Source organism: Lissotriton vulgaris, chromosome 8 (assembly GCF_964263255.1).
Source record: "Lissotriton vulgaris chromosome 8, aLisVul1.2, whole genome shotgun sequence".
NCBI lineage: Eukaryota > Metazoa > Chordata > Amphibia > Caudata > Salamandridae > Lissotriton > Lissotriton vulgaris.
The window spans coordinates 839,621,730-839,639,076 of NC_141696.1; the positions used below are offsets into that span (position 1 = coordinate 839,621,730).

The following is a 17,347-nucleotide window of genomic DNA, read 5'->3' on the forward strand; positions in this document are numbered from 1 at the left end:
CCGTGGACTAGTGCCCCCGAAACTTAAGGAAGTGAGGTCGAGGACCTCGGCGACATGCGCCGTGACTTACCCGAGAGAGGCGAACAACGCATCTAGGAACCAGAGGGCAAACACCGCCGCAAATGGAAACCAATGCCAGAGGGACCTGCCGCTGAGGAAGAGGCCGGGGGCAGAGAGGACTCCGACCAGGACAGACGAGCCATAAGCAGCTTCATGCTGCGCTCCCGCGGGGACTTCGGCTTGAGGTGCTGGCAGGAGTCGCAATCCGTTGAGTCGTGGTGTTCGTCCAGACACCACATACAGATAAGGTGTGGGTCTGTCTCTGACATTTGCCGCAAACAGTCTGTACACGTTTTAAAGCCCGAAGGCATCGCACACTGTTCCAGACGCAGAGCGTCAAAAAGGGGCCAGAGGTACCGCTTACTCTGGATCTGCGTTGCATGCGGAAAAAAAGGAAACTGACGTCAGCGCACCGGGAGAGACTTATATGACCTTACTGACGTCACGTCCTTGGACGACGTCAAGGCGGGGTCATGTGGCGCGATCCCCCGGCGCGCAGAGGTGCTGCTGCAAAAAAAATTACGGATCCAGTCTGACGCCTGGGAATATTCCAAGTTAAAGAATCTGTGGCTAGATGTCTATCAGGTGTATTTTTACGCAGTAATGCTTTCATATAGAGAAAGAAACATACTGCATACAGGTACTTGCATATTCCGGGGGTTCCCTTTAAGACTTAAGATGCTAGGGGGTCAAGGTCTAAAGCACCAGCAGCAGTTCGAGTTTACCTGTCCACAAGTGTCCTGGTGCAGAGGTGCTGGACAGTTTGGTAGCCTTCCATGGTCGTTTCAGTGCTGGAGTCCAGACTGGGCTCCAAACAAGCGTTGGTTGCTGCAAGGGGTCCGGTACTCCGGGTATTCGGCCAGGGCAGCTCTGGTTGGTTTTGGCATCTTCACACTTGGTGGGGAGAAGGGTCTGACCTCCTGGAACATAGTTATTATTATATTATATAGGGGGATTTGTAGAGCGCATGGTGACGCCTACGGCGTGTCCCCGCGCTGAAGATCCTAGTACTAGCAGAAGAGGTAAAGAGGTGGGTCGCTATTGGGCGTAAAGAAATGTTTTAAGTTTAGCTCTGAAGATGGACTCTGAGGGTTCCAAGCGAAGCACCACAGGGAGTTTATTCCAGCTGGACGCTGCCAGGTACCTGAAGGACCTGCCACCCATCCTAGCCTTGGACACCTTTGGGATGGACAGGCGTCCCGTGCCAGAAGATCTGAGGGAACGCTTAGGCTCGTATTGTGCCAGGAGATCCTGCAAGGGGAGAGGTGCCCTGCCGTTGATGATCCAGTGACACGTGCAGAGGGCTTTAAATTTCACCCTGTGTCTCACCGGGAGCCAGTGCAGCGTTTGGAGCGCGGATTTTGATGCTGATCTTCTGGGCTGTCTGAGGACCAGTCGAGCTGCGGCGTTTTGTAAGACCTGCAGGCGGTTTAAGTTCTTCTCGAGGGTCCCTAAGTAGAGCAGGTTGCCGTAGTCCATTTTGGATGTAACTAGTGCGTGCACAAGTGTTTGGCGGGCTTTGATGGGGAGGAACTCCAAGACCTTCCTGAGGGTCTTGAGAGTCCCAAAACATGAGCCAACCACACGGTTGACCTGGGGTCCAAAAGTGAGGTTGGAGTCGAACCAAACACCGAGATTCCTCGCTTCCTGGCAAGGGATTGGTGTGGGTCCGAGGCAGTAGTGACCTCTTCCTGGGTAGCTGATGCATTGGTGGACCAGGTGGTCAGCAGAATGGTGAACCAAATGACGGGGTTGGTGTCTACAGGTGGAAGAGAAGTGGCTACTCCACTTCAAGGGAGATACTGGCTGGTTGGCACAGCGCTGACAGCCCTTCAAGACTTTTGGAGGATGCACAGCTGCAGAATAAGTCGGGTTCTCTGCAACTGTCCGGACAGGAGCAAGCAGACAGGGTTTGGTGGCAAAAGTCCACAGGCAGTCCTCACTTCTCGCTTCTTCTGCTCTTTGTCCTCTTCTTTCTTTAGTGAGAGGAATATAAGCTCCTGGCATCAGGGGGGCACTAAATACTCAATTTAGGGCCATTAGGGAAAGCGAACGATAGTAACCAATGGGCTGCTTACCCTTGGATTCACTACACTCCGGCTGTCGAGGATGATGCCTAGTTTGCATGCATAGTCTGTACGCATGGATGTTGGCTTGAGTTCTGCTGGCCACTATCTGTGGTCCTTTACAGAAGTGTTCTTCTTGAAGATCAGTACTTCTGTCTTGTCGGTGTTGAGTTTAAGGCAGCTGTCTGTCATCCAGTTGGCTGCACCAGTCATGGCATCGCAGAAGTTAGTTCTGGTGGGGGAGGGGGCTTTGGTGAGGGAGAGGATAAGTGGAGTGTCGTCTCCGTATGAAACTATGTTGATACCGTGGGATCTGATCATGTCTGCAAAGGGGGGGGGGGCATGAAGGTGTTGAACAAGGTGGGGCTGAGGGATGATCCTTGGACTACACTGCATATGATGGCCTTGGGTTCAGAGGTGAAGGGAGGTAACCGGATGCTCTGTGTGCGTCCAGTAAGGAAGGAGGCGAACTTCTTGAGGGTGTTTTGTTGTATGCTGATGTTGCAAAGTCTGTTGATGAGGGTGTGGTGGGAAACAGTGTTGAACGCCACAGAGCGGTCGAGAAGGATCAGGGTTCTGTTGTCTGTGCACAGTCTCTGTGCTGTGGTTGACATGGAATCCTGATTGGGAGGTGTCAAATAGGTGGTTCTGTTCCAGGTATGTTGGTTGATACCCTTCGAGTAATTTGGCCAGGTACAGAAGCAGGGAGATTGGTAGATAATTTTATAGTTCACTGGTGACAGTGGAGGGTATCTTTAGGGGGTCTTACATCTACGTGTTTCCATCTGTACAGGAAGACTGCAGTGAAGATGAAGGTGTTGATGATGCTGGTTGGTTCTGAGGTTGAAAATGCATTGGGGGTAGGGGTCCGTGGGTGCCCCGGACTGGATGGATGACATGATGACCGTGGTGGTTTGAGTGGTGAACGGAGACCAGGTGGTATTCATTCAGCTGTTGTGCGCTCTTTGGACGAGCTTTTGAGGTTGATGGCTGTGGGTTGAATTTCTTGTAGATGGTGGCGATCTCGCTGTGGAAGCAGTCCGGGAGGTTGTAATCAAGTTCTTGGAAGGAGTAAATGGTTTTCATGTGGCTGCCGTGTTGGATAATTCCTTGACTAATTTGAAGAGTTGTTTTGTGTGGTTGGCTGCTGTGTCGATGTCAGAGGGGTACCTTGTGGTTTGCCATCGTTTCTAGAGTTGGATAACGGTTGCGTTTGGTGATCCTGAGTGTGTACCAGCTGGCTTGTTTTGAGGTTTTATTGTTTTTTGCTGGTTTCATCTCGACAACTCTGTTGGCGCATTCGGTAATCCATGCAGGGAAATTATAGACGGCCTGGTCAAGGTCTGATGAGGTTTCGGGCTTGGTGATTGTGTGCTGAGCGTAGGAGATGTTGAAGTTAACAATGGCATGGTCGAGCAAGGTGAGTTCTGTGATGTGGCTGAATTTGATTCAGCATGGTGGATTTGATTTAACATGGTGGAATCCTTCTTTCGTGGTGCACCAAGCCTCCTGGCACACGTAAGTTCAGATCTGTCCTGGTGCCAAATGGGCCACAGGACAGGGAGGGGCCTCTCCCAGTTCTGGGGATGCCGTGGTCGCATATCAAAGACGGCAGGGGCTTTGAAGCCCCTGGCCTTGGTATGCAGATTCACTACAAATCCTGGCACGCGGTATGAGCACCTTCCCCCGGAGCAGGCATTGTTTCTGGCCTCGGAGAGCGTGCCCTTGCACCTGCAGGGGTCAGAACCATGTCTAGTGCCAGGCTGGACTATACCAGTCAGCCAGAACACTATAAAAGTGGTAGGTTTTCAGGGGTCACCTCTACAGTGCCCTCTGTGTGCACAAGTTTATTAATCCACTACTGTATTAGTAGGGATTTATTAAGACAAGATGTTTAATTTAAAACACCACAGTTTTCAGTGATGTCATCATGTAGCTGAGGAACTCATAATGACCGGAGTCCAGTACATGAACTTAAGATTGCTTCCCTGTTCATTTGTACTATCTGGCAATAGCACTAGACAGCACAGGGGCATATCTGCTCATGCAAATAAGTCCTCACATGTAATAGAATGCATCCCCCCTTAGGGTTGCAAGGACTGCTGTAGGGGTAACAAATATATTTCATGCAGTGTCTGGGGGCATGACACACAGGGTGTGGGCCATGTGTTGTCACATTTGTCTGCACCATTTCACGCAGCCGGCAATAGCAGTCTGCACTAGTTTGGTGGGGAGTTCCTTAGGGTAGCACAATGCATGCTGCAGCCCTTAAGGACCCTCTTTAGTACCCAGGGACTAGGTACTAGGGGTAACATTTACTAGGGACTTAGAGGTGCTAAAGTTCTTGCCAAATGAGGAACAATTGAACATATTCCTCATTTAAGGGAAAAGAGCACTGGCACTGGGTACCTGGTTAGAAGGAACCCAGTGCACTTCAGTCAAAATTGCATCAAAAAGCAGACAAAAAGTGGGGGTGCCCATGTCAAAAAGAGGCACTCTCCTACAATGTACCCTGAAGTAAAGCACTGAAATAAATAACTGACAAAACTGCTTCTGAAAGTAAGACCTGCAAACACTTCTATGGACACCTTAAAGCAGCAAGTTTAAGCCAATGTTGAACAAAAATACACTATATGAATGTATTTCTATGAAATGGTAAATTCCATTCATTCTGAAAGTTGAATTAAACAGCTTAGGTAAAATGGTTTCTCAGTAATGGTATTCCATGATACAGTTCTGTATGAAATCCCATACAACCATATACTTTACACCCAAAACCTCGAATTAATTTAGATTGAGACTTGATGTAGATGTTACATTAGCAGGGGCAAAGCAACAATCCAAGTGGGACTCTGGTAGAGACAATGATTCAGGAAAAATGTTGTTGCCAATGACGATTTGACATCTATTGTGGAGAAATGAAATGAGTCAGGTAAGATTGTTAAAAGAAGGCTACGGTCAACAGTATTAAGGGTTTCCGACAAGTCTAACAGAATTAAGGTGCAGGAATGATTTTAGCTGGTAAATTAGCTGTAGATCATTCAAGACAGCGACCAATGCAGATTTAGTGCTAGGTCTAAGGCAGGCTTTTGTTCTAAGGGACATTATATTTCAGGGACAATAATAGAATGTCCAACAACACTTTGTGATTCATAGGAAATTTAATTTGAGAACTTTGAAGGGGAAGGGGTCTTTAGGAGTACCAGATGTATAGTTATTACAATTTTAATGAAATACTGTCTGCATTGCAGGCAAGAACCATCTCTTCTGTTAAAGCTTGGGCATGGGCATACATTATTGAATTCTGCTGTGAAAACAATTGCCACCTCAGAAGCCACAGTCTTACTAGTTTGAACAGATTTACAAATACGAAGGATTTTTTTCAAATAAACAAAGAAGAAAATGTATTATGTTAAATGGTTCTTTTTGTTTATGCTGCGCATTGAGAAGATGATCCAAATACTATCATTTACCAGTAGAAAGATCGGCTTGTATCTAAAGCAATCTTCAAAGCTATAGTATGACGGCTGTTTACTCAAAATCAATATGGTTGTTTGGTAAGTAACATTTATTTGTAATAGGATGACTCGCGTATAAGAATTAAAGTTCTGCCTCAGAGAGAAGGCTTGGGAAACAATATTCAAACAAAACAAATATAAAGGGCATCACGCCAAAAACATGCATGTCTAAAGATAATCGAGGATGCAGGGGATAATCGAGGATGCAGTGGAGTGGAGCCTCAGATCCTATCTACTTGGTAAAAAAATAAAAAACATAACCCACAAAAAGTGACACTGACATTGGACAGGGTATTTTGTGCGTGTAAAGGACCTCTTTAGATGATGAATGGAAAAGGGGATCGTTATTTATTAAATGAGACATTCGCTCACTAAAAATGATAAATGAACCACCATAAAAATGTAGGATGAATATGTAAATTTTTTAGAAAGATGCTGAAAACCCACCTGTTCACTATTTAATGCAAGGTGGTCTTCTGTTATCAGTATTCTGTCACCTCCCTCTCACTTAGCGCGGGGACACGTCGAGATGGCGTAACCATGCGCTTTATAAATTTTATTATCATTATTAATCTAAAATCAGATTGGAGCCCTTTACAATTTTCCAAACATTACTAATGCTGTGCATTGGTCTACAGAAAATAGAGACACATAATTAGAACTATGCTCCTAGTTTAGAGGCAAGTAGACCTCTTCCAGAAAATTTAGGAACATTTCTTTTTTCAAATGGAGTAAAAGATAAAGGAATATTAATGTTAATGAAGGGAGATTACAAATAATCATTTTATCCATTGTGAAGCCTGCTTGTAGATGTTAAAGAGGTCGCTGAATTCTGAGTTTCAAAAAAGATTTCAAAAGCGTCTACATGGAGCAATCAAAGATATGTGAGACAGGAAGGTATCAGCCACTAGTCATGTCTGGAAATTAAGAGTTGAACATGTTTTGCATTGACAGAACAACATTTTTAGTGCAGAAGAAAGGATACTTTGAAGGATTTCAGCAGATGATAGTGCAAATACTAGCCTTAAAAATGGATGTCAGAAGGCTACTTTAAAGTAAAATTACTGATTTGGAAATGATGTGGGACTAACAAGCTTCATAATCTCACTTTGGAAAACAAAACTGTTTTCCCAAACGTACATTTTGTTTTACCTGCGTTCAGAATCTCAGCAGTTTATTTTCATGGACAATGGGATATTCATTAAAATAAAAGAAGCGCAGAGTGTCCGTTTCAAGTAGGCCCTTTTTGGGCTGTATTTTTAACCAGGAAGTGTTTTGAAGAAATTACAGTAAAAAAATAATTAAACTGTCTGATAGCCATTCTCACATTACAATGCTAAGGATTCTTTGGAATGGGACAGATGGTCGATTCAGAACAGAAGACTATTGTATATTTTGGACTCACTGTTTTAGAGAGCACTCATATTGATTTTTTTTGTTCCAGAAATGTTCAACTTAATTCCTTACTTGTTCTCAACATATTTCCAGTACTTGCTTTTGAGATACACCAACCCCAGACATGATTCCCACATTTTGATGACGCTTAATTTCTACTGTTGTTACATCACATTGAGTTTACATCATCTTTACCTTGGACACAATATTACAGCCTTGAAAAAATTCCTCCTGCAACTAAACATGTCGAGTGACCCCTTTATACTTGTGTACCTTCAACATGCGTGAATTATCAGGTTCATTACCGTGCAATCATGCACCATGAAGTGTTCTATGTTGTACTCTTTGACCGTATCACCAATTTGTCTCACTCGTGACACATTTAACTTTTGGTCACTGTGTTCGCTCACTGTACTCATGAAACCAAAGTTGATTATATTAATACATTTTTTAACTTTTGTAACTCATCTCAGACAATAACATTGCATATTTTTATCAAACCCCTTTGAAATATTCATGTTTTAAGAAGTGGCTAAACTCCTTTTTCACAGAGCTGAGTCTTCAGCTGAAAACACCGGAGGTAAATATTATTAGGGGACCTCAAATTTCTTCAACTTGCATGTTCACATTTTATCTGCAGTAAATATGCATTAATCCTGCATGCTTAAACCACTAGTCCCATAATCAGAAGACTTCCCTATGAAAGTGACAAAGAAGTATCACCAAAACAAAAATGTCCACTTACTCGAATTGAGGGTTTGCCGTGTTTTGGCACTTGTGCAGTAAGCTTCAATTACTTTAAGAATCTGAGCATCTTCTTCTAATGCAGCTGTGCCTTCATTTAGAAAAGACAGGTAATGTTAGCCTGGCTTAGACAGAAATAAATATTACTTACAACAAATTTGTCTAATTGTAAAATAAAGACAAGTGAATTTTCTGAATATATATATATATATACATATACACACACACACACACACACACGCACACACACACAGCTGATTCACTTATATATATATATATACACAGCTGCATAAGAAAATAAGTTACTTACCTGTAACTGCAGTTCTCCAGTATTGGTATCTTTCATACATTCAAATTCTTGAATCATTCCCGAAGTGTGAGTCCCACGGTACCATAATAAATCAGTATGTATCACTATAATAGGCTAGAGTTGCAACGGAAAAAGTCAGTTTAATAGCTTATGTCCTTTTAAAAAAAGGATCAACCTTGAACTATAACAAATCGGGCAACAGACAGCACCCACTGGAACAATTCAAACAGAGGCTGAGTCCCTCAGATGTTCAACACAAGTGGGAATAAATAATTCAGAGTTATAATTTACGGGGAAGACGGTGAGTCGCATGTGAATCTGCTAAAAATAACAATACTGGAGAACTGCAGTTACAGGTAAGTAACTTATATTCTTCTCCGGTATTGGGATCTTACATAGATTCACATGATTGAATCAGAATAGCAAGCAGTTACTGTACTTTTATATCTTACAACCTTAGCGCGGATTGTGGGTAGAAAATATATACATAACATTCACATGCAATTTAATATATATACCGTATTTTCCGGCGTATAAGACGACCCGGCGTATAAGACGACCCCCTACTTTTCTTGATGAAATGTACGTTTCGTCCTATACTCGCCGTATAAGACTACCCCCACTTCCAACACTTCCAAACATTATGTTCCGGTACTATATTGCTGGCTGGAACCTTCTGCAGTCCCCTTTCAATGCCCATGAACTGAGGAGATGACGTACGGTAGTGACGCTCCTCTCCTTCCGATGAACGTGAGGATTATGGCGCCAGATCAGCGCATATACCGCTGTGTCTCTAGGCTGAACACGCAGTTAGAAAATACCGAAATGCCCCGTGAGACCCTCTCCCATCGGCACTACAGCACTACGGGACTGTAAGTAACTGTGCACTATTTTCGAATCATGTGCAATTTTTGATTAATGTACCGGTAAACGTGTATTTATTATTTGTTCTTCATGTATCATTACCGGTCCTATTGTGAAGCGGGCAGACACCTTCGGGTAAAGTCCTGCTACGGCACAGGGAGTGTGAACGCGCGAGTAAGAGCCCAGAGGTCATATTGGAGGGTTCGTGGGTGCAAATTCAAAGTCGGTGGAGCGTTGCTTCCACTCATAAAAATTTGGTGTCCGGCGTATAAGACGACCCCTGACTTTTGAAAACATTTTAAGGGGTTAAAAAGTCGTCTTATACGCCGGAAAATACGGTATATATTATATTAAAATTGGCATGACTATATATAAGCAAACACATGGGACTAAATGAGGCTCCCCTTATTGAAATAAGTGGTGTGGAAAAACCTGCCCAACTACTGCATCACTGCGCCATGCCGATTCCAGGTAATAATGCTGCATGAATTATATGAACACTCTTCCAAGTCGCATCACAAAATATCTACTCCAGGAGCACTTCCGCAAACAAAGTAGTTGAGATGAAAACTGCCCTAATTGAGTGCACCCTGGTTTTCGCTGTGAGGGGGATGCCAACCTTCTAGTCGCAGAACTGGATTGCAGCTGAAACTCATGGAGCGATATTTGCAATTGTGACTGGAATACCCTTAGGAGTGTGTCCATCAGTTGGTCAGTTCTCATGAGTTGTTTAGCGCGATGCAAGTAGAATTTTAGATATAATTTGATACCTGGCATATGAATAGACTTCTCGGTGGGTGATGTTGGATTTGAGAAGAAAGTCCAAAATATTATAGGTTCATTGAGGCAAAATTCGAAGGAACCTTGGGAATAAATCTTAGGATTAGTTCTGAGAAGTACTAAATTGCCTGCAAGGCGCAAGAAGGTTCTTGAGTTGAGAAGAACAAGTTACTTACTTTCGGTAGAAATGTATGTGGTAGAGACACATATTAGTTGTAGATTCCTTACCTTAGATTAGAATTTCCCCCAGGCGTCCGGCTCGATGTGGAGATTTTTCAACAGCAGTACCTCTGTGTGTCGGTAGGTGACGTCGATCGGCTTCAAGTCCGTCTTTGGCACCGGGATGACGTTGCTGGACCTAAATAGATCTGGTACATGTGGGCTGACGTCAGTTCTTAACACGACTTTCCACGCCAGAAGGGCAGAGCCATAAAAGATACTGACCACTTGTGCGTCCAAACTATGGCCCAGTAGTGGAGGTCCTATCCCTAGAAATCAGTTCCCAGAGCTGGGAGGATGGGTGGAGAGGTAAGGAATCTACAACTAATATATGTCTTTACCAGATACATTGTTACCAAAGGTAAGAAAATTGTTCATCTGATACAGACTATTAGTTGAAGCTTCCTTACCCTAGAACAGACACCCCAGCAATTCCATCTCAGGAGGAGGGTCTGCGAACCAAGATCACACAAGGAAGTCCTGGAGGATTGAACGGGCAAAGTTCCCATCCTGGAGAACTTGGGTGTCCAGACAATAATGTCTGGTAAATGTGTGCAGGGATGCCCACGTTGCCCCCTGACAGATAAAGGAGTGGGGCTCCATAAGCAAATACAGTGGTTGCTGTTTTTGCTCTAGTAGAGTGAGCACACAACCCCACAGGAGGTTCCTTCTTCTTCAATGCATAGCATATTTTAATGCAGAGGACAACCCATCGAGAGATGGTCTGCTTTTACACAGCCAGACCTTTTTTGGTTCCCACATAGCCAACGAAGAGTTGATCATCCACCCGGAAGTCTTTGGTACGATCAAGATAGAAGGACAACACTTGTTTTATGCCCAGGCAATGGAATCTCTTCTTTCCGTGGAGGGTAAAAGGTGGGCAGAGTGATGGATTGTCCCAATTGAAAGGGTGTGACCACTTTAGGGAGGAACAAGGCTTTCGTTCGAAGCACCACTTTTCCGGATAGACATACAGTTAAGGAGGCTTGAGGCTTTTATTAGCAGGTATGACTCTCAGAATTAAGTTGAGTGTCCTCATATTCAAATATGTATACTAACCTACTAACAATGATCAATTGGTTTTAGTTCAAACAAGTTCGTTTTTGGATGGCGGCTCTATTAGTGTTGATAAATGCAATCGTTTGTCTCATATAACACTGTCAAACGTAAAACTCTTACAGAATATCAACAAGTGTTACAAAATCTCTATCTTAAAAGAGTTGACACTATTATAAGTGGAACATATATTTCGTTCATTCATAACTCTAAATATATTAAATCAGCCCACATATATGAGATTAGGTAACGTTGGGAGTCATCAGTAAGATATATAATACTAGTACAAAAGGACATCTTAAGATGGCGGTCGCTGTAGTATAGTAGAACTCAATGAGGCTTCGCGCTCATGACGTCATCACGTAGCGTTATTGCGTGTTTTGAGACGCATTTAAGGCGACTTGTTTTCAGACCAAGCCTTTAACCCCGAAATGCGGCTGGAGGTCTGTGCGATATCAAGCCAAAATAGAGAGATAGGCGGTCAGATGCCTGGTAGTTAGAAACGCTCTTGTCAATGGAATTAAATCAAATAAGAGATTGATTGGCATGTCAGGTGATGTTAGGACACGCATTTTAAATATGGGTTTTGTGTCTAGCATTAGCAGCCAGAATAAATTTGTTAACGCTGCAATTGATTTCTATGTGAGGTGAGCCACCTACTTCATCCATACATTCAATAGCTGAATTAAGAAGGGACTGTTTTGTTTTAAAGCAGGACAACATCACTCCAAATTCGTTCACATAAGTTTATATATGTATAACAGCCAGCCCACATAATTTATGTCGGTGAGATTTATTAAATAATGAGAACGTTGATTTGCATCTCTAAGTAAGATCATACATGGTTGAGAGCTACAATATAAGGTAGACGCCGATAAGCATTCCTTCCACGAGGCAGGCTATACATCATATCTCAATTGTAGCATTAGTTGCATTGAAGACTTTGCAACCACAGATGAGTATCGTTATAGGACATAAAACGGTCATACAGCTAATGAAAAATGAGATTTTTAAAACAAGGAGAAATAGGATATATACGGTTAAGTATACTTATACCAGCTTAAGAGTTCACCTATATCGTTCATGTTGGTCTGATTTATAAAATAAAGGACACGCCGATATGTACTCTCCTATTGAAGTAGGCCATGTATCATGACTATACTGGTCTCATACGTAGGATTAGTTCCTTTTAAAAAATGTTGTCGCCACATACATGTGGCCCGCTATATAAAAAAACAGCAACAATGCTAATAAGCTTTGAAAACAAGATAGTAAGATAATATGTGTTACAAATTCCCCTCTCCGTTTTTCCATTAGGCCTATGTCCGTTGTATTTTCAACCACACAAAGTAGAGCAGTACTGCAATTGATCATTGAAGTCAAAATATTCACCTACCATGGAGTGTCTAAATCCAAGCAAAAAAATGGACTGAGTAATAGGAATAAGGTAAGCAGAATCATGACACAGCTATAGATGGTTCATTTGAATTTGAACTTGGAAGGGCATTAAAACCATAGATAACACAGTAAATATATCACTTTTTTAGTTACGTGAGACATTGGATACAGCAATCAAGCTTCTTAACACGGCAGAATCAGGATTTAGTCCTAGGGGTTTAGACGTCAGTAGCTGGCTCTTCGTAGAAAACTGGGTGAGTATACATCAATTCAGTTCTCAATTAGAATCAGTTAGTATACTCATGCAAATTGCTGGTATTAATATTAGTAATGCAATTGTTGTTACAGCTACATGGGACATAAATTCGTGTCAAGTAGCTGTTGATAACACAATCATATTCTCAGAAATCAGCTCTTGGAGATTAGACATCTTTGCCTTTGTTTAGGTGAGTTCTTCAAGACAGGCTTTTGATTAATTTGGTCCCTAAAATGATAAGGAATAAGTACATTATTATTGATTCAATTTTTTGATAGAGTTGAAAGAATCACTATACTCCTTGGATACCAACTGCTCCGAATAAATCGCTAGGTTTGTCCATCTGGGTAACAGACCCATAAAGAATAAAAAGGAAAGGATTTATCGTACTGTTCTGGTAAGAGGAATGTGTAACCTAGTGTATGTTTCAATGTTTTGACACAAGATAGGTTGAGATGCCCGCCAGTATCCACTTCCTTGAAAAGAACTAGAGTGATCTGGATGGTGAGATCTTTATTAGTAGACCATGAATAGGTTTGTTTGCCCTATATACAAACAGAGGGGCGATGATAAAAAACAGCTCTTTCACCTTAAAGTAATTATTAAATCGATCAAATAAGTGGAGATAGAATAAATCTTATAGCTCTACCAGAGTTATAAGTGTGAGCTTGTAACTGAAGTGTGTATATATGGGTGAGAATGGGAGCAATGGTGGAACTGCAATCTTGAATTCAAGTATCCTTGTATATATTGAGGGGAAGGGGTTTATCAGTATTATACAAAACTAGTTTAGTGCATTAGCAGCTGTGATGTAGAAACATGACATTTTTCTCTATTTCTAGTTTACCACTGGTGCGAACACTCGGAGGAAGGCTAATACCCGAAACGCGTTGGTGTCAATAACTATCTGTTACCAGTGTTTGTTGAGTATGTGTGGTATTCACAAAATGATACTGATATTCAAAATGACATGTAGATTATGAACATCTGTGATTACCCACTTGTTTGAACTTTGAGCCATTGGTGCCTTGTGGGCAGACCATACCTCATATATATATTCTTGTGGTAATTTATGTATAGGAGAAACTTGATATGTACTTTTTTATAACAAATAATCATTGAATTTATGTATGTATGTGTTTTTTATATTCTGATATCGACAATGATCAAAAAAATGAAATGAAAATACAAAAATGATATATTTTTTAAAAATTTGAAGTATAAGATTTATGATTCTAGAGTTATCTATGTTACAGCTGCTGCACAACTATAAACACAGCACTAAGCCCGGTGCATACACTTTTTCCAAAAAGTAATTTTCCTTTTTAGGGTATATACCTTTTCACAGGGGGCCCCTTGTTTTTTGCCAAATTGGCTAGGAAGATATAGCCTGAAGCTTGCTAACTCTGTGAGCATGGGTGATGGCAATGAGGAAAGCAGCTTTAAGCGTCAGTAGCCTGAGAGGGAGCATGGATAAGAAAGGTTAAAACTAAATTTAAATCCCATTGGAGCATTATGAAAGGAGACCGAGGAAACGAGTACGGCCCTAAAAGAACCTACTAACAATGGGGGATTTGAACAAGGAAGTCTGATCTGGAAGTCTCAAAGGCAGAGATAGCTGCAAGATAACATTTAAGGGTGCCCAACGCAGAGCCCTGCTGGACCAAAGAAAGAATACACAAGAGAACCTCTGAAAGAGGGGCAGAAAGGGGAGCAACAGCCTTTGCTGTTCACCAAGCCACACATTTTTCCATCTGCAAGGGTATATCGATTAAGTGGAGGGAGGCTTGGCTGCCAAGATGACATCAAAGACTTCAGGTGGAAGGTCGAAAGCCATTATCTGCCGCAGCTCAATCTCCACGCAAGGAGGTGGAGACTGGAAATGTTTGGGTGAACAACTCTCCCCTGCTGCTGCGACAGAAGATCCTCCCGAAGGGGCAATCTCATCAAAGGATCGATGGCCATGCTCAGAAGGTCGGAATTCCAGACTCTTCGTGCCCAATCTGGAGCCACAAGAATGACTTGAGCCCGGTCATGCTTGATCTTCATGAGCACTCTGGGCTGAAGTCGTATAGGCGGAAAGGCATAGAGGAGGCCAAAGTTCCACTCATGATAAAAAGCGTAGTTGAGCGAGCACCGCCTGGGAAACTCCAACGCGCAATACTGCTGACATTGCGTGTTCTCTTCAGAGGCGAAGAGATCTAACCAAGGCTCTCCCCACCGCTGCAAGACACCTTGCACCACCTCCGGATGGAGACGCCATTCATGATTGACCAGGCACCGACTGTGGGGTTCGTCCTTTCGGACGTTCAGAGAACCTGCCAAATGTTGAACTACCAGTGTTATGCCCAGATGGTCCATCCATGTTTAGAAGAGGAGAGCCCCCTGACAGAGTCAACGAGCCCACCCCACCCTGTTTGTTGTAGTACCACATGGTGGTTGTGTTGTCTGTGAACCCCTGCACCATTTCCCCTTTCAGAGAGGGAAGGAATGCTTTCAGTGCCAGTCTGATTGCCCAGAGCTCAAGGAGGTTGATGTAGAGACTAGACTCCGCCGGGGACCAGACGCCTCTGATCTTCCCCTCTCCAAGGTGGCAGCCCCATTCCAGGAGTGAAGCATCTGTCACCACCATTAGATCTGGTTGGGGAAGGGAGAGGGATCGAGCCCGACCCAATCTTGGTTGGTTAGCCACCACTGCAGCGGTTTCGCATTTCCCTCCGAGTTCTGGACGTAGTTGGAAAGGTTCCTGTGATGCTGCGCCCACTGGAACTTCAGGTCCCACTGCAGAGCCAACATATGCTGTCTGACATGATCTACCAGCACTGTGCATAAGGCCATGTGGCCCAGCAGCCTCAGAGTCATTCACACCGAAATCCTGGATAGAAGCTGAAACATCGGTATCATAGCCGGAATGTTCTGGACTCAGAGAGGCAGTCAGGTGTGGCTTTGGCATGTTGATAGTGAACCCCAATGAGTGTAGGAGATCCAACATAGTCTGGAGGTGGGAGACGACAGCCTGGGGAGAGCCCGCCTTACACAGACAGTCGTCAAGATAGGAGAAGACTGGTACCCCTGATATGAGCAGATGAGCTGCGACTACCATCACCTTTGTGAAAACCCAACGGGAACTGGTAAGGCTAAAGGAAGCACAGTAAACCAAGTGATCGCATCCCACCATGAACCATAAGTAATGTCTGTGGGCAGGCAGGCCAGGGATATGGAAATAAACGTCCTGGAGGTCCAACGCTACCATCTAGTCTACTAAGTCGAGGGCAGAAGGGACATGTACCAAGGTGAGCATTTTGACCCTCTCCTTACAGACGAGGTAGTTGAGGGCCCAGAACTCTAGGATAGGAAGCTGGTCTTTGTCTTTTTTGGGTACCAGAAAGTAGCAGGAGTAACAACCAAGTCTTACTTCTGGCACAGGACCCTCTTTAAGCCACCTTGGCCAAGAGAGCCGTAACTTCCACGCAGAGAAGCACCAAATGATCCTCTGACCTGCATTCGTATGAGTGTGGCATGGATGGTTAGGTAATCCTGAAGGAGAGGGAGTAACCCCTTCGGACTATCTGCAGAACCCACTTGTTCAAAGTGATGGACTGCCAGAGAAGGAGGTGATGACCAATCCGTTCTCAGGCAGGCCCGCCCCCTGGCTCCCTGACCCACAAGGACGCTGGGTCCCACGTCCGCAGCCATGGAAATATTTGCCAGATTATGCTAGTAGAAGATGTAGGTTTTATTTCTGGTGCCATAGGCAGAAACGTTTCCAATACAGCAGAGGCTGGACAGCTTGCATGACAGGGTGGCTGGTCTGGGCAGGACGTGGCTGGGCGCCCCTTCAGTAGTCACTGAGGTGGACGCGTGGTAGTTGTGAGGCCAATGTTCTGGTCGTAGCCCGAGGCAAGCAATATTCACCGACCGCAACGTCAAGCTGGAGGAAGAAAATAATACTCTTTCCAAGATGGTCCAGCTTCTTAAGATTCCCTATCTAGGGGAGCAGGAGGGAATTCGCCTATCGAAGGCAAGGCTTGGACAACCAAGTTCTCAGGGGAAGGATGTTGAGTCAGGAACACTGGGTCACACGAAGCGGGGCAGTAGCGGCTGGCAATTGTCCTGTCCACAGGAGCCCCTGTGCTGGGCTTGGACCAGGTGCCCAGAAGGACAACAGTGAGGGCTTCATTAAATGACAAGAAGGGTACAGAATTGGAACCTGCAGGCTGAAGCACCTCTGTTATTAGGTTAATCCTGACTGCCACCGAAGGGAGCTCGAGGCCAAAGACCTCCGCTCCCTTTACCACCACAACATAGAAAGCCCCCTCTTCCATAGCCAAAGTAGGGGGAGAAAGCAATCCAGTGTCAGGGGAAATATCCAGACCACTGGCCTCACCCAGGTCTCTCCGTCAGTCCAGTACTTCAAGCTGGTCGGTTAAAGGGTCCAGCTGCTCCTCTCATTCCTCTTCCCCCACTCCTGGCCCAAAATGAAGGGATGAACACAGGGACAAAAGTCCTTTCTGGCGTCTGAACCAATGTCGTTCAGGCTTTGTGTCCACTTTGGGGACATAGAAATTAAACATGAAATATTCTGGATGATCCAAAAAGAAGTAATAGCTGAAGATACTGAGCAGAGCTTAGGGAGACTCCCTTCACATGATGTACGGTAGAAAATCTGAGGGTGCTGTTG

At 44.0% G+C, this 17,347-nt stretch overlaps 1 protein-coding gene across 2 annotated transcripts in view; it reads right to left on the reverse strand.

Annotated features, from left to right (window-relative positions):
• The window catches only part of ARHGEF7 (Rho guanine nucleotide exchange factor 7), a 1,058,374-nt gene that overhangs the window by 253,053 nt on the left and 787,974 nt on the right, over positions 1-17,347 (reverse strand). For both annotated transcript variants that reach the window (XM_086934741.1, XM_086934740.1), the window contains exon 18: positions 7,785-7,874. In XM_086934741.1, coding sequence (XP_086790867.1) covers positions 7,785-7,874 — 90 coding nt within the window. The remainder of the gene's footprint in view (positions 1-7,784; positions 7,875-17,347) is intronic.